This window comes from Neopsephotus bourkii, unplaced genomic scaffold (assembly GCF_033783945.1).
Source record: "Neopsephotus bourkii isolate Nb327-2 ecotype Australia unplaced genomic scaffold, CSIRO-AGI_Nbou_v1 NB_53, whole genome shotgun sequence".
Lineage (NCBI taxonomy): Eukaryota > Metazoa > Chordata > Aves > Psittaciformes > Psittacidae > Neopsephotus > Neopsephotus bourkii.
The window spans coordinates 3,836,911-3,862,685 of record NW_026900570.1 but is presented as its reverse complement, the minus strand read 5'-3'; the positions used below and the strand labels follow the sequence as shown (position 1 = coordinate 3,862,685).

Here is a 25,775-nt window from a genome sequence, read left to right as displayed (position 1 = left end):
ATTGGCTTTCCATTCCCTTGATTGGAATCATAGATAAAAATTTGCTAATCCACTTTCTTTGCTGAAAGTATTAGAAAAGTAATCCATCTTTTAAAAATGCTTGAGCAAAATCATATGGTATAAAGAATATGTTATTGAATAACGAGATTAATGAGAACTGTAAGACATATGCAATTTAAAACATTTTTCTATGGTTTTAAGGGGAAGAACGCAGTCTGGGCTCTTTAAAGCCATAAGTACTTCCTTTTTTTTTTTAATGCAATGCCTTTTAAATGTGCATTACATGTTATGCTTTTGTCTCCCTTGTCTACCTGAGAAAATGTGAGTATGTATTTAGGAAGAAGGAACTGTTATTTATTTATTTTTCTTGTATTTGAAAATATCTGGTGTAAATTTCTTGCCTGTGTTCTTTCCTCCCTCTCCCCTTTTCTGCCCATAGGGCATCAGAGCACGCATTTTGGAAACCCTTGTAATGCTTATTCTTCTTGCACTGCTTATCCTTGGAATCGTATGGGTGGCTTCAGCACTCATAGACAATGATGCTGCCAGTATGGAGTCTTTGTATGGTATGGAATTAAAAAAACACCACACTAATTTCATTTTAATTATGGAAATGTATGTTTTCAATTAAATGTATTTCTAGTAAATGCTATGTGAGTGTTGCACAGGTTGTGATGAAGCTGTATTAATTTAGTCAATAGGATTGTTCTGTTAAATCAGTTTTTAACATGCTGAGGAGTTACATGTGGACATGGTATATATTAAAAACAAGAGACTTAAGTAGTATATTTTTCCATGTAAGTGATTTTTCAAGCTAAAGTACATGGGGATTTAGTTGCCTGCAGGATTATTAACTCAGTGATTCTCGACTTATTCTTGAAAGTACAGTTGTTCAGTACTGAATGCTTAAGAAAAAAGGTGAATTCAGTAGTGTTTGTGACATAAGTAGCCTATTTGTAATAAGCTAAGGCTGTGCTGAATATTTTCTTTACAGATCTCTGGGAATTCTACCTCCCATATTTATATTCCTGTATATCACTGATGGGATGCTTGTTACTTCTGTGTAAGTATTTTACAGATTATTCCAAAAGATGAATGATTTTATGGTGTGTTTTCTTTTTTTTTTTTTTTTTTAAAGATTAAAGGAAACATTTTCATTATGAAAATCAGTATTGTGGAAGCTGAGTGTGATTTCCACCCCCCACCCCCATCCCCCTCCATTTTTAAGTTTAAATTGAGATGTAAATTTGTTAGGTTTGGGTTCTGAAGTTTGAGCAAATGCTACCTTACATATTCAGGTTCTGAGGAACTGCACACCTTACCCAAAATAATTTCAACTTTTAACTTTTTAAAGGTATTTGAAAAATGGGGCCTCTGTTCTGCAAAGAAAAGCACAGTTTTTAAATATATCTCCAGGAGGTCAGTAGTACAGAGAGGAAGTTATTTTTGGAGCATTTAATTTGTCCTATATTAAGTAAGCTACCCTTCTTCCTTATTTAATTGAAAATGTTCTTGTATAGACAGAAGTTGGAACAGTGCAGTTACCTATTTTTTGATTATGAAAGCTATCTGGAGGTCAGTTATATATTTGCATATAAAGGAAATGCAGTAAAAAACCCAACCTTATACTGACTGGTTGTAGCAAAGGTTCAGTCATCCATATTCAAAAAACATGTAGATGAGGACCTTAGTGATGTGATTTAGTGGTGGACTTGACAGTCCTGGGGTGGTGGTTGGACTTGGTGATCTTGAAAGTCTTTTCCAACCTAGTTGGTTCTGTGATATTCTGTGTTTAGGGGAATAAGATAAATGATGAAAGCCTCCAAATCCCACTTGTAATTTCATTCCCCATCTGCCCTCCCCAGGTAATTTCTAGGAAATTGCTGTGAGGAGGACAGAACATATCCCTTTCCAGATCCTGATTTCATTTGTTCTCTAGGCTTGATAGGTTTACAGTGAGCACAGGGTTGTCACTGCGGGGAATGATAGTTCAAAACATCCTTAAGACTAAGCAGATCTGTTTGTGAAAGGTGTTGCTCATAGAGACCTTGGTGAGTCTCCTCAGGTTCTCTCTATGTGGAGATTCTTAAATCAAGTTTAACTATTTGGAGGGAGGGGGTGTGGGTTAAGGGGGAAAAAAAAAAGTGGTTTTGGGTGTCTCCTGTAAGCTATTGAAGAGTGAGTCACAGCAGTTGCTGAATGATTTTAATGGGGCAGTTTGCTTGCAGACTTTGTATCTCTTGTCTCTTGCTTGTTTTGGTACAGCTGAAAACACAGGGTGTGTTCTGGGGCTGTTGTAAACCAGTTCACCAGAATAATTGGGTTTAAATACCAATTTTTGGAAGAATTATTTGTAACTTGCACGAGCAAATCACTGAAGTAAAGATGCTCCAAGCTGCATTGTCAGTTTAGCTGAAAAGACATCATACAACAGTGGGAAGGTGGTAGATGGCTGGAGTAAAGCTTCCTTATGTCTTCATCTGGCTTAGTTGATGAAGTGGTGTATGAATATTGCTGTGGTGATTTGGAGCATCACTTCCATTCTCTTTTTTTCCTTTTCCTGCAGGCTTCCTTTGTTGTGAATGAAGACTATCTCAACTTAGCCTTTTTTATTTTTCCTGTAGTACATAGTAGCCATAGGGAAACACCATTTAAAAATAAATTTGGTCCTCCCTATGAAATCTTATGTGCTTCTCTGTATTTGGCAACTGTGTTCTGCTATAATGGAAACATAAATATATATTCTCATCCATGCTATTACAAATTCATTCTGTCTCTCACACACTTTAGTATTCGAAGGTTGTTCTCCTGAAACTGTTGGTTTTTACTAATAATTTCCTATTATCATGGTTTGAGCCTTCCTCCCAGCAAGCACACGTGCACTATAACTGGAAACAGTCACAGGCTATGATCAAAAATGGCCCATTGTTATTTTAAAGAAAAATAGCTTAAAATCTGGTGGCTGAGTCTGCTATCAACTGGAGTTGCACTACAACTTAGGTAGCAAAGCAGCATCATGATCTCTTGACCTCAGAGGTACACCTGTGCCAATAGATTAAATGGGTCTTCAATGGTCTCCAGTGCTCTGGCCAGCTAGTGTCTTTCTGTCCATGATATTGCAGTATGCAGTAGGTGGCTCTGTGGGTATCGCTTCCTGATAATGGTTCGTGGACTGCAGGAGCTCTAGAACTGCATGTGAGAACTGTTTGGGAAAGTGCTAACTAACTGGCCCAGGGCATCTCATGCCATGGATAGTTCTAGCAATTTACTGGTATAGGCAAGCGAGTCTTAATGCCCAGGAATGTATCCTGGCACTGCTGAATTTACTAGTGTAGACAAAGCCACATGCTTTGAATAAATAATTACTTGAGCAAGTTCAAGATATCCGATTAGATGATGTTCCTTGTTTACAAAAAGAAAAAAAAATCACGATTATGCTCTTGCAGGGGAGAGATGCTTGTCTTGTTCAAAATTTGTATGATAACAGCGTGGTTTAATGTTCATATTGGAGCTTGAAGCTCCTACAGTTCTCTTCAAAACCGTGCTCAATTATATGTAGAATAGCACTTTGAACATCGAAATAAAAATTGGTCCTTGACTTACAAATCGCTGTTTACAATGATCTTTTTTTCTCCTCAGTATGCACCCCAGTGGGACTTTCACGGATGTTTACAGTAATGGGTCAGTTGCTGGTGAAGCCAACAGTAAGTGTTACACAAATCTGTCCTCATTTGCTCTCTGTTAGAAAGTGGAATGGCATTAGGGTATTTCCTTTTTAAGTGCTTACACTTCTTCATAATTCTCTTCAGTTCATCAGAGTTTCTATAGTCAGTATTTCTGTACTTTAAAGATTTTCATAGAGCGCAAAAGCCTATTCTTTTCTACAGAAAAAGTTTTTTTTTTAATAGTATAGGCTTCCTCTGATTTTCCAATTTATATAACTGCTACTAGTATTAATACTTATTGCCAGTATTGCCTCCTGTGCCTGTTTTATAAATGCCTGGAAAATGTGGGCTTGTTCTGAGTTCAGAAGCGAATGATACAAAACTAAGCAAAGGATACAAAGCTAAGGCTGGATAACAAAAAGGGTATGTGGGAGTACGCTTGGATGGGTAGTTAGCATCTTTAAGATCTTATACTGAGTTCTTATACTGAATGTTGTGAGGGAAGGGAGAAGTTTGCATCATGTCCAAGTGCTCTAGTGACTTTGCTGTCACATTTCTTAGTTTGTATTTGCTAAAATTTGGATGCACTTAGGTCTTGCATTCCTTTTCATTAGTCAGTTCAACCCTGAAAATGCAAAGAAAATACATATTGTTTGGCTATCTGTAAGCTTTAAACTCAAAGTACCTGGTAGTAAGGTAGACAGACTTTATTTATTTTGTTTTAATTTCCAGTAGAAATCCATACTTGCTTGAAATACTGACTTATGTGAAAAGTCACTTTTTAAAATACACTTTTTCAAAATCTCTAGGTATTTTTGTTTAAATCAAATTGAGTGTGAAGGTTGATATGATTTGACTGTATCAGGGGAAGATCAGGTGTACTGTCCGTTCCCTGTTCCTTAAGTGTCTTCAGATTCAAAGTGAACATAAAAGAGCTTTAACCTGAAATGAAAACTTAACAAAAAAGTTTGCTTACCATAAAGTAATAGATCTGTAATAGAACAGAATAATCTTTTGTGTGGTTCTTATTTGTATCAGTATTGCAGAGTTGTAGACTGTATATTTAAAATGCAGGTTACTAGAACAGAATGAACCTGACTAGTTGACCGCAGTTTTTTCTAAACAAGTGACTCTGATAGTCAGTTCATGTTTCTGTTTACTAATACAGATCCTTGAAGACCTAGATGAGCAGATGTACATCATCACTTTGGAGGAAGAAGCAATTCAGAGGAGGCTTAATGGTATGCTTGTTCTGATACTGCTTTAGATACACTGTCTAGACTAGAGTGGTTCTGATGAGGAGCATTGATCTCACTGTTGCATAGCCTCTTCTCTTAAAATAGGAAACTTAGCATCTTAGTGTGTAACAAGCATTATTAGGCTTACATTCCATTGTTCACTGTGATGTTCAAGATTGGCTTGTGTAGTTTGATTTGGTTTTGTTTAATATGTTCATGAGCTCTAATATGTGAATATTCTGAGACTGAGAAAGCAGATTGAGTAGTTGACCAGACCCACCACCTGTATTGCAAAATAGTTTGGATTGGTAGATGACTGTATTTTAGCCTTATCTGAAGAACAATGAATTTATGTTAGCAAGAGGTTCAACTTACTGCATTATGAGTTTTGGTTTTCATTTGGAGGATATTTTCTCTTTCAGTTCATTATTATTTAGGATCTTAGGTAGTAATTCATTAAACAGAGCAGTTTTTTATATTCTATGAGTATTTGAATTTAAGAATTTCAATAATTTTATTATGAATAATTAAAATGAATAATTATTCAAATGTTTTAGAATTCTTGTATGTAGTATTACAGTTCTGTACTTAAGGTGTTTCTGTTTTGATGTACTTAAAAAATAGTATGAAGTTTTGGTTTCTAAGAGCGTATTGCGGCATGGCAGGCAGCAATTACAAGAAAATATATTGATTCTACAAACCTGGAAATGATGTTGTACAAATTCTCTTCTGAATTGTTTTTAGCTGCACAGATAAGCCATCTAGTCACAATTTATTACAGTTGCTTCAGGTTGGAAAACCAAAGGATATTCATGTCATGACACATCCATTGTTGGATGTGACTACATCCATTGTTGTCTTATGACTTTAGCCTTAATTTTCTCAATTTCCTGCCTTTCTCTCTTAAGTCCTCTGTCATATATCTCAATCTTTTCTTCTTTCAAGTCTCAGTAAATCTGTTTTCGAAGTTGCTTGGTCAGGGAAAGTACCTTTTATAGCGGCAGATCGTGGTGGTCGTCTTTATTCCAGCGTTTAAAATTTGTGGAGGACTAGTGACTTCTTTGTGTAGAAGTAATGTTCACCTTTGCTGTTTTAGGAGCTTAGGTTTTCATACTGACATGGAGATATATATATATATGCATTCACATACAGATAACAAAAAGTGTGTACAGTGAATGTCTTTGAAGCTGTGGTGGAGTATAATTATTGTTCTGTGTGTTTGATGTTAGCTAGCAACTGTAAAATATTTGTTACTGAATATTTTATGTTGTCATGGTGGTTGTGCTTATGTACAGGAAAAGCAATACCTGAATAACTGTTGGGTCACTTTTCTGTATCTATTAAATGTAGTGCAGAGTTGTTTCCTCTGTTCAGGTGGAGAATGTGATTATTTAGGTGATAAGTGCCTGCTGCTGTTCTGCGTGGAAGTCTGTGACAGTTGTTTATATTGCAGTTTAGTATATTACTTGTGAGGTACACCTAGTCTGTTTGCAGGCATTTACTAATGGGGTCTGGATTTAGGATGTGTGCAGGTAGCTCTCCTCACTACTAGCCAAAAGACTAGGTTTTCTCAGTGAATTGATAACGTTTTCAACATAAAGTGGAACTGCAGCATGCCCATTTTTCACAGAGCTCTCACCAGCCTACTCATGAGAGGTGAAAGACGCAGAGCTTAAACGTTCCTTGATGGGAAAGGGAACTGAATTCTGTTTCACATGCTGAGGGAATGTATTGACACCACAGTCGGAAGGAGTGCTTGGAAAACCATAGCTTGATGTATGGAGAAGATTAATGGCCTCTAGCTGAAAAGTAAATAATAATCTAAACTTGGATATAGTTTGTAGGTGAGGGGCAGTATGTTATGTGCATAAGAATATACTCTGCAAAATCTTTGTGAGTAATTATTTAAGTAATTTCAAGTATGGCTCTCAATTAAGTGTGAAGTTTCATCTTCTCTGTCAGAAGTCTTTCTAATATGTACAAATTATACCCAGAAAAATAGACAGTTTTTGCCAGAATGATGAAGACTCATGTTTATCATGTTTCCTGCATCTTTATAAAATATGTACAACTAGAGGTGCTGTGCTAATTGCATCGGTAAACGTAGTGCTGTGATGTTAGAGGTCATAGTCTGTGACTTAACACACAAATGTGCAAGTATTTGTGTTGCTTTATCAGAGCAGGTACATTAGGCTATATGCTTCCTGTGCCATGGCTGTTGCAATTCTTCCATAGTTGTAGTAGTGGAAACACATGTGCTTAAGTGATCCTGCCAGGCAGTTTTGCAGTTAAGTGTTTTAAAATATATACCGCATTTGTACGTATAAGCCAAAAGTTGATTTTGTTTTTTTTTTTATTAAAACTGAAGAGGACCGGAGCACAGGCATAAGTGATACTTTGTGATTGTCAATGCTGATGTTTATTTTATTTTCCCCTTGGTAGAATAATTGCTATCACACTCCTAGCACTGCTTTACCCAGGCATAATTAATGCTTCCTCAGACAGTGTCTGGACATGGGAAAGGGCTAACATAAGCCTGTTTTCAGAGGAGGAAAAACGTTAAGCTGTGTGAGCTGGTGCCGTTCTTGATTCATATAGGTGTAACTATTGTGACTCTAATGCAGTTGATAAAGAGTATTCTGTAAAGCTCTTCATATTTGAAAATACATGTAACCGTGAAACTGCTTATCTTCTTTGCGGAAACCAGTTTTCTTCCTTCTCAGGTGTCTACAGTGTATAACTGAAAATTGGAGGAGGAGGGAGGGGAAAGTTTGATTGTGTTATCTACCCTAGTATTTTTATCTGTTGAAGATACACTGGGCTTTGGGAAAATGTTTGTTTCCAGTGTATTATATTTCAGTACCCACATCACTCCTACAGTCAAAGAATAAAGCTGGGACTTTTTTATATTAAAAGAAAAAAGTTGCCTTCAGCTATTAGTTTTCCTGAATCCAAAGAGACGGGTGGGGTAGGATCAAAAATACTTACTTGATCAAAGTTATTGGCTCTGAAGGTATCCTTACCTATGTAAGAAAGATGAAAGGTGTTGTTTTTATTGCACGCTAGTAACAGTGTAATTTTGAACTAATTGGTGTTGAACTGCCAATCACCTAGGGGGAATGCAAATAGATACTCTTACAATTTCCTTTGAGGTACTGAAATCTTATGTCAGGGCTGGAAGAAAAACAGAATAATACCGTTAAATTGACCTTAAATGAGCTGCTTTGTGGCTTTCTTGGAGAATCCCTTCTAACTTTTCATTGCTAGTCCAAACAAGTCTTGTCTACTGATTTGATTTATTGGCTAGACAGCGCTGACATTGAACTTTGTGCATGTTTGAAATAAAGCTAATGTTATAGAGCTTTTAAGAATTTAGCTGCATCCTTTTCAAATACTCTTTTGACTGATCTGAAACTTTGCCTTCCCCTGTCGTAAAATATCCTTTTGTATAGCAATCTGTTGTTTGCTACTATTTTTAAGGAGGAACTACAACAGCACTTAAATATGATTCAGAATTTCTATTGACGTATCTCTTAGGGACCTAATGTAATTGTGCTGACTTTGTTGGAAATACTCCCATGAATATCAGTTGTTTAAGTTCTAGATTTTTATAGTGAGGGTTAGAAACAACATATATCTTCAATAAAGCATTTTCTCAGAGACTGTTAAATCAATTATGTAGAAGAAGAAAATGTAAGATGCTAACTTGTATTTTGTCTTTTTCAGCTGCTTCTATTAAAGGTTTTGAGACTTTTCCCACTGAGCTGTATAGCTATCCTTTTTCTCAACTTATAGTAATTAATCATTCTATAAAATAGATCGTTTAGACTTTTATCAGCTTATTTTTATAATGATAATTAGATCCTTTAAAGCCATCTTTTTTTCTGAAAACCTGCATATTATGATTACTTATTTTAAATACACAGACGTTAAACTGACATTCATATTGCAGGTACTTCAAGTGAATAGAAATTGTAGAAAACAGCATTTGTAGGTCTTGCTGCTTGGTCCTGGAATTTGAGATATGTATATATGTGAAGCTCTAACTATTGCATCATACACATTTTGTCACTGATACAAAAAATGAATGTTTAAGCATAGCACAGCAGTTGTGTTATGTGCAAAACTGTGTATGAAAGAAGCATGCAATTAAACATTTAATCAGTTTTTGAAACAGCTGGATGCCTCATTTATAGTTTGTCTGCATTGAGAAAATCAGTGGGAATACTCTGAAATAAAAAGAATAAAACATTTGTGTTTTTTTTTTTTTAAGTTCAAGGAATACTCTTCTATATTGAGGTTTTCAGGTCGGGCTTCACTGTGCTGTAACATGGAGAATGTGGGAGCTGGATGGGATGAGAAATTTACCTTCTTATCTTGTACTGAGATTGCTGGATGGATGAGCAGACAACAGAAAATGAGGAAATAATGAGACTGGAATATAAAGTAGTGTTAGTCTGCCAGTAGGCTGAGTGCTGTTTAGTTCTTGTAGGTGGATGATGAAGATACGAGACAAAAGCCTGGACAAGACTAAGAGTCTCAGAAATTTATTGGAGTGTATTTAAAACAGGTACTGGGAGCATGGTGCTATTACAGGTTAGCCCACAGTCAAAGGTGAGGTCAAAGGTAGGGAATGGTCATGAGGTGAAGGGCATCAATGTAAATGGAGAAAGAAGATAACAGGACTTACGGTTTATTAAGACCTTGAACTGTCGCTGCCACAGAGAGAGACTGTCTTGGAACAGACAGGGAAAATATGAGCCCTCTTAACATATTGTCAGGTGAGATTATACAGAAACAAGGGATGAAAGTAGGGCAAAAGGATAGTGTTTCTAACTTATGCTGGGAAGAATATTTCCAGTATGTGATTGCAAAGGTTAAAGTATGATGAGATCAGAACTGAAACAGCAGATCTCTAATCAGCATTCCAGAGCTATATCAGTACTTCAACACTGTGCACGTTTGTATAGGAACTGGAATCCAGGGGAGAAACCACAGTGTGCTTGCACTGGAAAAAATGGGTGATTGGAAGAGAATGGGAGGCAGAAAAGGAAAAGGATGGAGAGGGAAAATGGGCTGGATTTCCTAGAGCCCATATACAGATAGGAGGAAGAGTTGCTGAGCAGCTTTTAGGCCAAAAATCAGCAAGGGAGAGAGGAATTTATATTACAGTTGTCAGTTTTCAGCTGGTGCAGAGGAGAGTTTGAGTAGTTTCACAATTAGGGATGTGTCTGTGCTGTGAACTGTAAAAAGGAAGTGAAAGAATGTGATCTCACATGTGGTTGTGAGGAAGATCTGATTGTGGTTGTCAGAGGGAACTCTGTAGTGAAGACTGACTGACCAAGTTGGGTGAACAGATATGAGAAGAAGATAAGTCAACAAGCCGGTCAGCAATGTGGAAACTGAGTTTGCTGGGGAAAAAGGACTGGGGAAAGGGATGGAGTGGCACAAACTGAAACTGGAGGTCTAGTCACCAGCTTACTTAGTTTGGAGCAATGGTCCACTTTGTCTTCAAGTTGCCAAATAATAATAATGCACTTGAAGAACATCGAGAGATTCTTTGCATCTTGATATATGAATCATCGAGAGATAGAAGAATGAGGCATTTGAGAAATCCAGTTTCAGGCTGCCACACCATAACAGGGTTTTGGACCTGTGTGGCATTTCAGCGGTAGCTGGTCTTAGTTCTTGCAGCAGCCAGCCATCAGAATAGGCAGGGATCAAAGAAGGTCACGCTGCAAAACCTCTGTGTTGAACCCTTCTGGTTAGGCAGACTTAGAGGTTTCTCGACTAAGCCTCTGTTTTGAAAAGTAGTTGAAGAGTTTCAAACACCTACAGTTTAAAGCCACAAGTGTTCTATGTGATGCTTCCTAAATCTGAATTGTCACAGTCTGTTTTACAGTACTACAGTTAGTCTCATCCAAAAGAAAATTCTGTCTTCTGTGTTAATAGGTATATCTTCCACGGTGGAATACCAGGCAGCAGAGTTGGAATGGGAGCTTGAAAAGGTGAAAAGCAGGAAAACAAATCTAGGTAATACACTTTTTTCCCTCCTACTGTTTCATGTGGATTATGGTTTAATAAGTGACCTTAAGATGTTGTGTTTAGCTTGTAGCAGTTCACTTGATCGATTCCACTTTGTTCTTAATCAAATTTGTGCATTTGCAATCCTTTCAAATCATCATAGTTTCTACAATTGCATTACACGGAATCATTACACCCCTCTAACAAACAAATTGAAGTAGGGAGTCTGAATTGAATCTTACTTTTAACGTAACTTTAGAAAAATTGTAACATACTCACTTACTTGCATGGAGCTCAATAGCATGTTTTTTCATACTTGTAATGATACACTTATGATTATTTGAAATAACCTAAGATGTTACTTTCCTCTGTTTCTGAATTACTTCTATAAAAGTCAGGTTGTTTTGAAGAACGGTAAAATAATTCTTAGCAGGTTTGTGTCTTTTAAAACTGAAAAGCGATACTTCTGGTAATGGCAGCTGCTTGACAGGAGTCTCCTTATTTATTCAAAGGTTTGCAGGCTTTGGTGGGATAACTTAAAACTGGGAAGAAAAAGTTGGGTTTTCTTTTTAGATGTACCTAGTGGTGAGCAGTGAGTTAGTCTTGTCTGTCTTGCCTTATGTTGTAAGAGGAAAATACTGTTTGAATATTTGAAATTATCTTCTGTCCCCTTAGGTTGTACTAGAATATACATGTAAACAGCATAATTTAGCATTAGGTATATTTTAACCTTTGCAGAACTGCTGCATGCAGGGGGAGAGGGGGGGAAGTGCTGTGGTAAAACATGCCTGTAAACAGTAAAAAAAAAATCTCCTTCTCCCTGTCTGTCCAGCCTTTCTCTAAAGAGGCTTCATGTTTTTGGCATTTCTTTGTACAGCTCTTCAGGGTGGGTATTTTTCTGAACTGGTTGCTATCAGTTCAAGATAAGATTACTTTTCTTAACTGTAGTTACAAGTGCTTATAGACAGCTGAGTGATGTTTATGTGTATTATTCCAAGTATTAAGCTTCTGTGTTTTCTCCTCTGAACAGAAAGGAGGAAAAAAGCTTCTGCTTGGGAAAGGAATTTAGTCTATCCAGCTGTTATGATACTGCTACTGATTGAGACAGTAAGAATTTTTGCCTTTTTTTCCTTTTTTTCCCCAATGAAAAGTATGAAGAATTCTTTGTCATCTGGGAGGATAGTTTTGAAATTGAATAATGTGTGTTTAAACAACAAATTTGACTTTCTTCTCTTGAACCTTTTTTTTTTTTTTTTTAAAACCTTAACACTACAAAATCTGGTGAGGATAAATATATACATTTTAAAAATGTGGAATACTTTTAAATAACAAGACTGTTTATGCTTCCTTACAGTCCATCTCAGTCCTCTTAGTTGCTCTCAACATTCTTTACCTGTTGGTTGATGAGACTGCAATGCCAAAGGGATCAGGGGTAAAGTAAACTTTATGTATGATTTTCATAACTTTAGTAAAGCTTTGGAGCCCTTAGGAAAGTGCAAGTGAGAACTTCTGCTTTAATAACGTGGAAACAAATGAGCCTCTGCCTTGACTTTGCTTCTAGGTTTTGTCCTTGTGCACACATAAACATTTATTACATGACATGTTATGGTGTGTTCTTGATAAAACTAGTCCAGAATCTTAGTGAAGATACAGTGATTCACTAAAGTAAATCATTAATCTGGAGTTGCATTTTCTTCATGTTTTCTACATTTTTATGGACAAGAAATGTTCAATTTAAGAAACTATGTTAAAAACGAATACAAAAAGCTTATCTTGGTTTGTGTTCCACTTAAAATACAACATTTTCTCATCTTTTATTATAAAAGTCCTTGAAGAAAGTAAAGAACAGCACACTGAGGAGTTGTAGTGTCTTTAATCATGAAGATTTTTGTATTAACTTAGTAATGCTTTTCCTTGTGTATCACTGTATGTGAGTTTGCAGGGCTATACAAGGTTTCTAGCGGTGATGGCCACTCTGCCCGTGTATTGTGAACAACTGGAAGTGCTACCTTTTGAAACCACTTATTTTAGTTCCCACAGTAATGGAGTAGGTATGGAATGTAGCATGGTGGCATGCTGTATGCGTAAAATATGAATCACTGTACCTTCTGTCTTAGTAATACATTTCACTCAGGTTTGAAAGCTGGCTAATGCCATTGCATAGGATGGGAGACTTGAAGGTTAGAACAGCAAAATGCCCCTTAAACACTGAATTGAGAAAAGACTACTTCATGTAAGACATTAGGTTTTTCTGTCCTGGTAAAAGTTAACTTTATGACACAGTTGCGTGTATCTTACTAAATTATACAAAATACTTTTCTCCTTATAGGGGCCTGGAATAGGAAATGCATCCCTGTCCACCTTTGGTTTTGTGGGAGCAGCACTTGAAATCATTTTGATTTTGTATCCTTTCTTGAAGAATTCTGTCTGTTAACAAGTATTCTGTCCAGTTTTCAGGGACATTGATAATTTACTCAGACACTTGCATGGGGAGAGACAGACCAGTCCTTCTCAAGCACTCAAGCATGTTTCTGTTTTTTGTTGCTGGGCTTTTTTTTGTGTGTGGGTTTTCTTTTTTTCCCTTCACTTCTTAAAAGCAGACTTTTAGGAGTCTGCTGAGAACTTGAGTGAAACGTGCATTCCTTGGCGGTCCCTTTTTCCTTGATTCTCACAGCTATCTTATGGTGTCCTCTGTCGTCGGCTTCTACAGTCTTCGGTTTTTTGAGAATTTTACTCCCAGGAAGGATGATACAACTATGACAAAGGTAAGATAAAGTCTGCTATGGTGATGGCCCCTTCTCCTCTTCCTTGCCACCCAAGGCAAACTCACTCTTTTAGTTAGTAATTACCCTGAATGGCTCATTTGTCTGATCAGTATTTGTTTGTAAGCTGGGTAAACACAAACTGGAAGATTTTCAAAATGCTGAATGAGTGGGAAAAAGGATGTGCTCTGTTTAGTTTGGATGGCATCCATTCACTTGTAAAAAGCCAGGAATAGCAGAGCTTGTTAACTAGCTATAGAAAAGCTAGTGAAAGAACTTTGTTCAAAGGAAGCGTATTGCTAATGAGTAACTTTGATTGTGCTAACTGTACTTCAGGGAGCTTGTTTGAAATCCAAAGAACTTGGTTGCTAGAAGTAATACAGACAAAGTAATTCAAATTTGAATAATTTAAACTAAGACTGAGGAGGTGTGTTCAGCAGCATTTTGCAGTCTGAGACTAATTTGACTTTCTACAATTTAGCACTGGCTTCAGAATAACAAGTGCTGTTACCTAATGCAGAGGAACATGGTTAGGTTTTTGGTAGAATATTCCCACAACTGACAAGGAGAGGTGTTCAGTAACCAAGGAACGGATGACAAATTTAATTCTTTTTTCTTTGTGTTTATTGTTTGTTGGTTGTTTGTGTGTTTTTAAAGTAGTGAATAGACATTTTTACCATAAAGGGCTGAAAGTGAGAAAGTAAACACACAGAATGGTTGTAGTAGCTAATAGGGAGATATTCTTAATGTTTTTCTACTAATTGTTTACAGTACACACGGAATAGTGTGGAAATAAACAGTGAATGCAGGAATGTCTGCCTACTTTCAAGAAGGTTTTGGGTTTTATGTCATTTTTTATTTTATTTTAGATTCTGATAGAATTAGAGCTGAAGAAAGTGATCTGTTGTGAGAGAAAGTTTCAATTACTCTTTATAAAGGCTTTACAAAAACTGGAGTAAAATCTAACAGCTGTGAATTTTTTTCTTCTGTTTAAAGTAGTCAACAGGCATTCAATTGAAAGGAAGCTCTTTGTTGTAATTTTTTAAATAATGCTAATCCTGCAAGCAGTTACCTACAAAGCTTAAGCTGATGTATCAGTCATCTATTCTAAGCCTGTGGAATGGGTCTTTTATCAAAAGGTTTCAGGAATTAAGTAAACAATTGATGCTTTGCAACATGGTAGTCTTGAATTATTTTAAATCTAAGTATGATTAAAAGCAAATGATTACATGTTTGATTTTTTTACCTCATCCCTTGGGTCATCTTCATCTTGTATAACACCAGATGGAGAAGTGTGGCAGGAGTGAGCAGGACTAACAATATCTTACTGTAAATTGCTTTAGGTTAGGTTTAAAGAATGTAACTTTCAGGAATTCTTCTTTCTCATCTTGACCACTGTGTTTCTTCAGCAGTCCCATAGCTAATTTAAATGTCTGTCATTTTTAAACAGATCATTGGAAACTGTGTCTCAATCTTGGTGCTGAGCTCTGCTTTGCCAGTGATGTCAAGAACATTGGGTAAGTGAAGTAGAAGTACAACACCTTGTAATAAAGGATGTTTAATAGCACTAACAAAACCAAAGAAAAACCCATAGAAAGGTCATGTATGTGTGGCCTTTTCTACACCAACATGAGCTGTTGAACATGCATTTTACATATATAAACTGCAGTATATACATTCTAAAAAAAGATGCTGAACATTTTTTACAGAATATACTCTTTTAAAAAGGTAGGTAGGTTTTTAAACTTCTGGTGGGAAAAGCAGATATGTCAACTGCTTGATTAAGGCAGTATAAAATAGTTTCATGTTCACTGTGACATTATAGTACTCAGTTTTCATGGGGAAAAAAACCCTAAACAATGATACTAGGCTACTTTAATTCTTCTTAAAATAACCTGCTTGCATTCTTTGTTACTTCAGTTCTCAAATATAAAAATTTGGAGTCCAGCATAGTAGAGCTGAAGAAGTTCTGATTTTATAGCTAAGAACTGGCAATAGCATTTGAAGTGGAAAAACTGTTTTAACTGTTTGGTAAGACAAGGTGCTTTGTATCTTCACTTTGTTTAGTTAGGTAATCTTCAACTTGATTTCTTGAAGTTAGGTTGCAAGCCTGTCACATGTTTAAGTAGTATAGAATACCTTCAGGTAATGTGCACTTCATTTGGAACAGTGAATGAAATAAAACAATAATCTACACAACAGGCTATATGAATCTTTAGTACAAGCTTAGGAGTTTAAGCTCAGGTCAGTTTAAGTGCACAGATCAGTAATGTGTACCATGTAGTTCTGTAGTTCATCTTATTTTCAACCAGAATACTGTCAAATCAAGAGTAGTTAATATTTTCTGGTAAGTCATACTGTATGTCTTCATGCTGTATATGTCTATAGATGAGTTTTATTAGATTTACTAGATCATTTCTATAACAAACAAAGACCCCATCTCTAACGTGCTTTGGAGGGTTGAATCTGAAAATACACGTTACAGAGCTCATGTTTTAAAAATCTGTAGGAAAGCTTCACAAATGCAAAAGGGCAATTCTAATACTTAAAATAGTGCATTTTTAAAGTATAGCCAGTACGATAAAGTTCTTACAAGTAAAAAAATTCTAGCACTTAAGAGCAAGATTCCATGTTGAAAAATTAGTGATTTAGAACAGAATTTAACATTAGTATCGTATCCACTAAGTTACTGCATTCATGCCTTGTTTAAAGAGAAATAATTGTTAATGATCTGTGAGATTAACAGTTGATAATAAATGGATTCTGTGGAAGTAAGTATACATGCTGGGTGCATTGTTGTCTCATAGGAAACAGATTAATTGTAAAACTCACTTGGAAAAAAGACTAACAAATGAAATTCCTGAATAGTTTGCCATAGAGATAAATAAAAAGAGGAAAAAAGATGGAACAATTAACACACAGCTAACAAATGCACAGTCACAGCTGTCCAAACAGGATTAATAGAGTGTATTAGGGTACAGTGAGTCATGTGGCGCTTTGCAAAAATATCAGTGCGTTGCACTACATGCTACCGCCCTGTGGCATTGAATAGATGAAAAGAAATAAATATGTTAAGCAGATTCATAACCTTTTCACTTTATTAAAAAAGCAAGTTTCTAGACTATATGGGAAAGATTAGACTTCTTCATTATGGGAAGGGTAAAAAAGCAGAAGTTATCTAACACGTGTACTGACGTTTTTCAAGTTTTAAAAATGGGACTAGAATTTTGTACAAGTTTGCAAGTTTTACATAACATTCATATTGGATATGTAGATGGTGTAGGTCTCTAATAATTCTCATAGAACTCCAGGAAAGTTTTTTACTGAAATAAGTTAACACCTTTTTTAGCCTTTTAATAGTCCTCCTTCAAAAATGTTTCACACCAGCACCATATTGCTAAACACTGAGAAACAAACTGGAAGCAGGGCACTTTACAGAAAACAGAAACAAAGAGTTGTGCAAACAAAACTGAAATTTCTAATATACAAAGTTTTCCCAGAATTCCACTCAAGTATTATGGTTTAAGTAAATAGTGATTTTTGAACTTATTTGCATGTAAAATCTAAAAACATAGTTGTTCTTTGGGGTTTTTTTTAACCTAAATAATTCTTTAATAGTTTTTGGCAAACTAATGCCAGCTTTCTTGGGTATCTATTTGTGTCCACTAGAGCTTTTGCTTTCTGTTCAGCTACTGATAATTTTTCAGATTGCAGTCTTGCAAATTCTTTTCTCTGTGGGCTGCATAGATACTTCTATCAGAAAGTCACTGAAAGCTTTTTAATTCTTTTTTCCCGCAGATGCACAAAATGATACTGTCAGATCTTTTCTAATGAGCAGTGACTTTATTTCAAGAGAAAAATGTAATTAATGAGCAATATTTTTCCCACATGTTCTAATAGAAGTGTCAGGCTTCATTTTTTGTTTGTCCTTTACAATGCCTGCTCTATTGCTAGATACTCTTTTGAACCTCATTGTGGCAAGGAGTATTCTTTCTTTTCCAGAGAACTCTTCACCCAGTGCTCTACCTGTTTTGTTTCTTTTCCTTTAAGGATCTGGAAGGCTCTACATTCAAACTTGACTTTCTCAATTTTCCTGTATCTCTACAGTCTGATGAAAACATGGCTGCTTTTGAGAATGTTAAGGACAGTGTTTGCCTTCAAGTGTGAAAGCAGCTTTGTGTTTATTGTCCTTCATCCGTTTACCAGTTAATTCAGTCAGCTGGTTTCTTCATTTTGTGCTAAGACCTTCTGTGCTTTTTTGATATTTCTCTCTGCTTCTCTTGCTAATTTGATCAGCTTCAGTGACATTTTTCTTTTTCTTTATCCTGCTTTTCATTTTCTTAATTTTTAACATGTTTTTCTTGGATGTCAAATTTGATCCCCATGTTCTTAATATAAATGACTGATGCTGGGTACAAGGAGCGTTTGTATCTCTTACTATTGTGATAGCTGGCTGTAAGTCTTGAGTATCAAGGTACAATGAGATTCAGAAGTGCCAGGTTTACCCTTGAGAGGAGGATAACTGACCCTTAGTTCTGCCTTTCTTCATTTATTATCACTGTTTAAGTCATGGCTCTTCAAAGCCCCCAGACCTTTTCAAAATAGGATGATAGGAAACTCGCTTCCAGGAATTTCTGAGCCAGGTTGTTTTCTGATTGCCTAGTTTTCTGCTGCCATTTCAGCTCTTTGGTGAGGAAAGCTTCCTTCCTTTTCACTGGTGGTCTCAACTGTGAGAGCACGCATCAACATCGTCTGTGCAGATCTGTTTGGGGAATATAGTGGCTCATCAATCCTAGACAGCTGTTGTTGGGGTATCATCTCAATATTCTGCCCTTTATTCAGTACAGTCCTGATGTAGGCCTAACAGAGGAACAGCTGATGGCTCTTCCTCTTCTGCCTTCTGGGATGCACCCTGCAGCTCATAAACACTTCCACGTTTTGGAAGAATTTTGCTCACTTAGCTGTAGTGATTGACTAGCCTTTGATCAGCACTAAAGCGCAGGCATCAGTGTTATGAGGTCCACTGTGAACACCTGTCAGCACTATCTTTCAGCCAAACTCTTTTCCTTCTGTGTAAATGCTCAGTGGCTGTAGTGGTGGGTAGGTCTAGGAGAAAAACTGCAGTTGGAAGGATGTCTTTGAACTTTGATTTCAAAAGCAGTGGCTCCAAAAAAAACCACCTCTTACAAAGACAGTGTTTGCTGTAAGATGTTGTGGCTCTAATGGAAAGGCTTTTTGCTACCTGTATTTTTAATAAAGACAGCCTGTGATGCATTTCATCCTTTTCTGGAATAGGTATGGATTTCATAGGAACTGAGATTTCAAGCAGTTTTTATATTAATACTGTTATTTTTCTCTTCGAGTTATATTTACTGAAGTTAAAGAAGCAGAATTCTTATCTAAATAGACAGCTCACTTAAAATCACATTGTTCAAGCATTTCACTAGGAATTCTTAAACACTTTGATAAGTGTGTCTTACAGTTTTATATTGGTCAATGAAATGGAAAATGACCTTGAGAACATTGTCTTTTGTGTTCAACCATGTGTCTGCTGTAAGTAGTGTGTTGTCTGAATTTTGCTTCCATATGTAAAAAATGTAACAATGATGTTTTTGTGTTTCTTAAACAATGTGATAAAAACTTTGATGTGAACCTTAAATGCGATTTTAACAGGAATCACCAGATTTGATCTGCTTGGAGACTTCGGAAGGTTTAACTGGCTGGGAAACTTCTATATTGTATTATCTTACAACTTGCTCTTTGCTATCATGACAACATTATGTCTGGTCAGAAAGTTCACTTCTGCTGTGCGAGAAGAGCTCCTGAAGGCATTAGGTAATACAGCATTGAAAATGTAGTTTGTACTTGAACTTTTCCTTTTTCCAGTGTTTGATACCTTGATGTGCTACTGGTAAGTTTCTGTGACAACTGACAGAAGTTTCTTTTCGTGGACATTTCTGGAAGTTAAGGTGTGAGAATGCACAGCTTTGTGGTATTTTTTTAGAGTTGAGAGCTAATGTACAGTGTTGATATTAATGATGTGCCCATATACTTCCTGGTCTGCAGTTAGATTATCAGACTTAGAGAGCACAGAAACATTCCAGTTGCTACCTAGGAATGATTTGCAAATGCAGCTTCCACTTATGTGTGGGTTTGCTGTTTTCTTTTGTGTTTAAAGCAATTTATTCCCTAAAAATAGTTTAGTGGCAGTCTAAGCTGCCTTGTTGTGGTGCCTTTTTTGAGCACTACCTGTTCAGAAAATCTTTCTACAGAATATACAGAATCCTAGTAACTGATTGAGTAAAACCTGTGCTTGATATCATGAAAATTTAGATCAAATTGCGCATTTATTTTTTTTTTCATAGAAGAAAACTTGAAACATATTTTATATTAAGAGGCTAAAATGTACATATTTAGCAATCATGATTTTACTAGATCTTATCTTTGGTGATTAATGAATCTCCTACCTCTATAGAACCCTGGAATAGTATTTGCTGAAATTGAAATGACTAATGGTGAAACTTCAGTGTTATTTATAGCTGTGGATTCAGTTTGTAGTGTCTAAAATGTTAGTTTGTTCGTTTTCACCAGTTACTGCTTTCCACAGTTGCGACCCTGGTAAACAAAATCCAAGCATTTTCCTAGAGTGCACTTCTACCGGTGGCAATTAAGTTAAAATCAGACCTACTAAATAGGGAAATACAAAATGACTGATAGCGTAGGACTAAAACAAGCTGTTCCGTGATTTTTGTTGAGTTTTGAAGCTCCAGGGGAATGGATTAGTGGACCAGGGCTGTGTAAATCTCTCCATTGATTTTTATGCCAAAAGTGTTTTCAGAGAAGTTCCATTGTTGATTGAGACAGATACATGATGCAAGTATGATGTATGTGACATTATCCCCCAGCTTTTAGTTAAGGTTATTTTATGAGAAGACCTTGATTCATCTCTTTCAGTTGACTTGCCTAATCCTAATTTTTTGGGGGGGAAAACTGTTTTGACTGTAAAAGGATTACTTTGTATAATGTCATGGCTGTTACAGAGCTCTGAAGGAAATAAATTAACATCAGTCAGCATGGGCTTATAGCAACAGGTCTGGTAAAACTTTAAAGTTTCTTTCTTAAAGCAAATGATTTAAAAGGTTTATCTTGATAATTCATGGCACATAACTGTATTAAATATACAGTGTTTAGTTAAAAAATCTAGGCAAATTAACAAACTTCAGTGTGCAGATGTAGTAGGATAATTGTTACTGGATAGCACCACTCTAAGGGATTTTTTAGGGGTGTTTTTGGCCACTTGCTGTCGCATATTTTTACACGTGATTTTGTGTAAATATTGTGATCAAAATGGAAAAGTAATTGGTAAAAGGTTTACATTTGACATAAGCAGGAAGTTATAAATCCTGAAGAGTGCAGGTTTCCTGACACAAACTGGGTTTGTTTTCAGTGCTGTGCATAACAAACAGTGTCTATTAAAGAATGTCACATGGAACTCGAAGAATGAGAACCAAAATTTGTGTTCTTATTTCTCCCATATATCGGGAACTGTGATGCTGAGGGGTAGAGGTTGGTGGAATGTCATAGCTAATTGGAAGTAAACATCCTGCTGTAGACCTGTGACCAAAAGAGTTCATGTAATATTGGGACTTACAAGTAATACAATACTGAGGAGTTTTGTTTGTTTGTTTTGAGTAGTGCAGTCAATTTTGGAATTGCAGTGATGCAAGAAATTTGGCTTGGTACATTATGGTACTTCAGCAAGATGTTCTATATGGTCTATGCTAAATGAGTAAGAAGCTCTTTCCATTTTTGATCCTTAGAGACTTGATAGGAGACTTCAGAGAGAAACCGTAGCAAGCAAGGAAGGACTGACATTATGCCTCTTGTAGATAATGGCTGAATGTGCCATTTTTCCCCACCTTCCTTCAAAAAAAAGAGCAGTTTAACTACTTTTCCTGGGGCAGGATGGGAGACCTTAATTAGCGCTTGTAGTAGAGAATGATGTAATAAGAATAAATGGCTGGAAATAGAGATAATAATGTAGGCCTAAAAATATTATTAGACATATAAACAGGTTGGAGAAATGAGGTCATCACCAGTGATCTGAAGATGAGTGGATGCTCTTCAGAAAGCAGCTTTACTTTAAAAGAAATATTCTTAGGTAATTATGTTGTTCTTTGTAAATTGACAGAGTAGAGTATTGTAAGTCTTTCTCAGTTCTGAACATCAGATTTAAGCAATGTGAAGTTAGGCCTCTCTCCCTCCTATGGTTGTCTGTTGTGATGGACTTTTTTCACTTAAAATGCAATTGAGGGCATATCCCAGAAGTAATTCTTACCAGAGCTATAATCTGTTCTGGTCTTTAACGGAAGTCCTTATCACAAAGTAGAATTTGGTTTGTATGCATTCTTCTGAATACCTGTCTGCATGAAGCATGGGAGAATCAGTTTTTTCTCATTGTGCAATGTTTTACAGGATTAGATAAACTTCATCTATCAAATAATCCAAGAGACTTGGAGACAAAGCCATCTGCAAATGGGCATCAGAAAACACTGTGATTAACAATCGCCTGCAATCAACAAAGCCGAAAACATCAACCTCATGGCATTCCTGTCATCTCATCAGCATTTTTATATTGGTTTTTATTTGTTGATAATTTGGGTCCAACCTAAGTCTCATTCTTTGTTGCTGTGTGCTTCTGAGAACGTTAGGTATATCAGATTCTTCTCTTTCCAGTGAACTTTTGGTCTGCTTGTTTATTTCCTGGTAAGTTAATGCAGGAGGTGCCTTGAAGACTGGAAGCTGAAGAGAATAATTCATTCCTTTATATTTGTTGAAAGTCTCACATCTTTAGAACAAACCTGGTACCATTTGAATGTGTAGTACCTCCTGTGTTATACAGACACAGCTATAGCGAATAACTCTGGGACTTGGTTAAAAAAAAACAGCAGCAAAAAGGGTACGCTTCGAGCCCACTATGACCCTTACTGGAAACGTAAACTACCTGGAGTAGATATCCTTGGCAGTAGATAAACAGTTCCACTAAGAACATGTTAAAAATAGCAGTAATGTATAGAGATCACAGTCCTTTCATGCTGGATACAGCAGGCTGTTCACAGCCAAATGTCACGGAGCTTTCTTGGAAGGCCAGCGTTTTCAGCTTTCTGTTCTTAGCTAGAAACACCAGGTTGCTTTACTGGTAGTCAGACAATGTCTTATTAAAGTACAAGATGAAAATTAACTTCAGTGTTAAATCTGAGCCAAGTATGCTTTGTAAAAAGCTGTGTAGACCCCCTGTCACAGCTCTTACAGTTCTGTGAGCTGTCATGCCAGGGAGGTCACTTCCCTACCAAGTACATCCCTGTAAAATTCTTTATGAACTACTGTGTATAAGCAGTACTTGTAATCAATGCAAGTAGCACAGGCCTAGGAGGCTGCGTTGCAGTTTTTTACAGTCTTCTTTCATTTGAAGTAAATTATTTCTCTGAATTTATACTGTAGTTACCAGGATTTCTGTTCAGTGGCGTAATGCAGTATGTTTCAGTAGCCTGTTTTTTTTAATGTACACATGAACATGTATATAGGCCTATATGTGTAGATATCATAAATTAAATTCTAAGCTTCTAGAGATAGCGTAGGTGGCTTGGTAAGTAAAACTTGTGTGTTTAATCTTGGTATTTGAATTTCTGCAGTGTTACAGCTTAACTGCTCAGAGGCCTTAGATTCAGGATGGTGTTGGTAGGTGGTTACATCCCTTTTCTTAGCATTACTGCAGCCTTAGGAATTCCTCAAGCAGTTTATATTAAAGAAAAAAGTTCACCAACCAAAACACAAATAAGTATTCAAAATCTGGTTACACTTTTGTCCTGCTCTGCCACAGGTTATCTTTATAAACAGGTTGGAATGGGGACACCTTCAGTGTAGCAAGGCAGATACCGTTCCTGTTGATTTCCCATTTCCGTAAAACAAGTATGTCTGTAGCCTGAGGTCTTACGCGTGGTGAGGTGGTGATGACTAGCTCTCCAGTGTGGTTCCGAAATAAGATCAACCTTGTGTCAGAAACCCTTTGGCTGTTTCCCTGAGGTGACTGCTCTGGGCTGTAGAACTTACTGCTGAGGGTGTGTGAATGTGAGCTTTTCTTTTTTTTATTCCCTAGAGTGCTTCAAAAATCAAGCTCCAGTATATATGAGGGTTTCTCATTTTTGCAGCTGCCTTTTCTGACTCATACTGGGGCACAATGTAAATATTTCTGTAGTAAATACGATGCTAGAGAGTTATTTTTTGTGTATGTGTGATTAGTATAAATTCAAGGCTTACCAAACTGACTATTGATGTGTTGTACTGAGTCTTGGAAGACAAAGTAAAACTTGCTTGATTTCATTGAGATTTACAAGCATCTTTTCTGTTGTTTGAGTTTAATGCTGACATTAGCGAGGAATCTTTGAGTTGAAGTTCTGCAACTAAGAACAGGGAGCTGTAATTAAAAGTTGTTTTAAAATGTGTTTACATTTAAAATATTGGGAGATCTATTTTTTAGGGGCAGCATTCAGGTATCCTCAGAGCTTGTAGCCTTACGTATTAGCATTATAGTTAAAAATAACTGAAATATATCCACTTGTCCATGCAAGGGATTGTGTGACCAAAATTGTCCTTGTGTCTTACCAGGGCTGATGAATTGTGGTGTGTGAGGCTAGTTAGCATTATTAAAACATTTCTGTGACAACTTTTAAGACAGTTATATAAATACAGTCTGTGGAACTGAGGAAATTAAGGAATAAATTTAGGGAGTATGAACCAGCATAAGTCTTGCTCTTAGGTGCTTTTGGAGAGATGTTTGTCGTGGCATCAGTGACCCAAGAACACAGGAAAAGATGAGATTGAGGTGTGTGTGGTTTTTGAAGGTGAGTTGGGCAGTTACTTAGAGCAGAGACAGTTCCTGCTGAGAAACACAGTTTCAGGCAAGAATTCAAAACTCTCTTTCAAAACAAACATTACAGCCTTGCCTTTCCACCCCTTCTGCTGGTTTATGCAATAGTAGAGATGTGTGGGTTAAGGCTATGTTAGTAAAGATTACACTGAAACCTAAAGGGTGGTTTAGATGCTGTGTGGTTTCAAGTAATTCAGAAATACCCTGTGCAACTACTGACAGTGTTTTGTTTTAAAACCAACTGTTCGTATTGTGACACTGTCCACATTTAAATACGCCTTCTGCCTGGAAAAATGGCATGCTTATGCACAGCTTCTTTACAGGTAAAATGCTACAAATATACTATGTGTAAGATACAGATCACTGTATACTTTTCACAGAAGCATATGGTCACTTAAATACAAGCAACTGGTAATTCATTAATGGATGTTGACGATACATTCCTAGTATTTTGACTCATGTAGAGTCAGGTGGTCTATACCTTCAAGGTATATACAGCTGATCTTAGTAACATTAACATCTGCCTCATTTCTTATGAGGCACAAAGCACATAAATGCTTCCATCTTCAACTAGATACCACACAAGACCAAAAAATAGATGTAAACTGAAGTGTTTTAAGTTAGCCGTTTCTTGGTTTTATTCCATGTTGGTAGCACAATATTAAATGCAGTGGTAGAACTCTTTAAGTGTGGGATTTCTAAGCATAAAGCACACATGCTTATCACTTTAAGCTAAAAAATAATAGTATTGGTTACTGTACAAGTAACAGTTTTTTTGCAGTCATAGGAAGCTTTGTTTACTGTCTGTAATGTGGTGTTTATCTTTGGCTGTGTTCCTCTGATACCTTTTACCCTGTTGACTCTTAGTGTGACAGAAATTAAAGGATTTGACAAGTTGCTTTTCTTGCCTGGTTCCAAAGTACCCCCTCAAGTACTGCAGAGGAATGGTTGTGTGCTGTGGTCTGGTCCAGCCCATGCAGACAGAGCTTGTGCAGCCCTGTGCTTGATGGGGTGAGCACATGAGAGGATGCTGTGGAGTGCCTCTTCTCCAGTCTATCACCAGGAGTGATGAGAGCGAAGGGGCTGCAGCCCTCATGTCCCACCAGAACTCTGCTGCTTGCTCTTACAGCTCTGCAGCAGCTTCACATGTGCCCAGTGC

General features: G+C 36.7%; 1 protein-coding gene across 2 annotated transcripts in view; it reads left to right on the top strand.

Moving 5' to 3' along the window:
- Positions 1-25,514, top strand: part of LMBR1 (limb development membrane protein 1) — a 73,688-nt gene extending 48,174 nt beyond the window's left edge. For both annotated transcript variants that reach the window (XM_061349491.1, XM_061349501.1), the window contains 12 exons: positions 440-566; positions 995-1,063; positions 3,640-3,704; positions 4,834-4,906; positions 10,856-10,936; positions 11,958-12,034; positions 12,282-12,359; positions 13,257-13,330; positions 13,602-13,692; positions 15,140-15,206; positions 19,363-19,524; positions 22,165-25,514. In XM_061349491.1, coding sequence (XP_061205475.1) covers positions 440-566; positions 995-1,063; positions 3,640-3,704; positions 4,834-4,906; positions 10,856-10,936; positions 11,958-12,034; positions 12,282-12,359; positions 13,257-13,330; positions 13,602-13,692; positions 15,140-15,206; positions 19,363-19,524; positions 22,165-22,247 — 1,047 coding nt within the window. In that variant the 3' untranslated portion in view covers positions 22,248-25,514. The remainder of the gene's footprint in view (positions 1-439; positions 567-994; positions 1,064-3,639; positions 3,705-4,833; positions 4,907-10,855; positions 10,937-11,957; positions 12,035-12,281; positions 12,360-13,256; positions 13,331-13,601; positions 13,693-15,139; positions 15,207-19,362; positions 19,525-22,164) is intronic.
- The last annotated feature ends 261 nt before the right edge of the window (positions 25,515-25,775 follow it).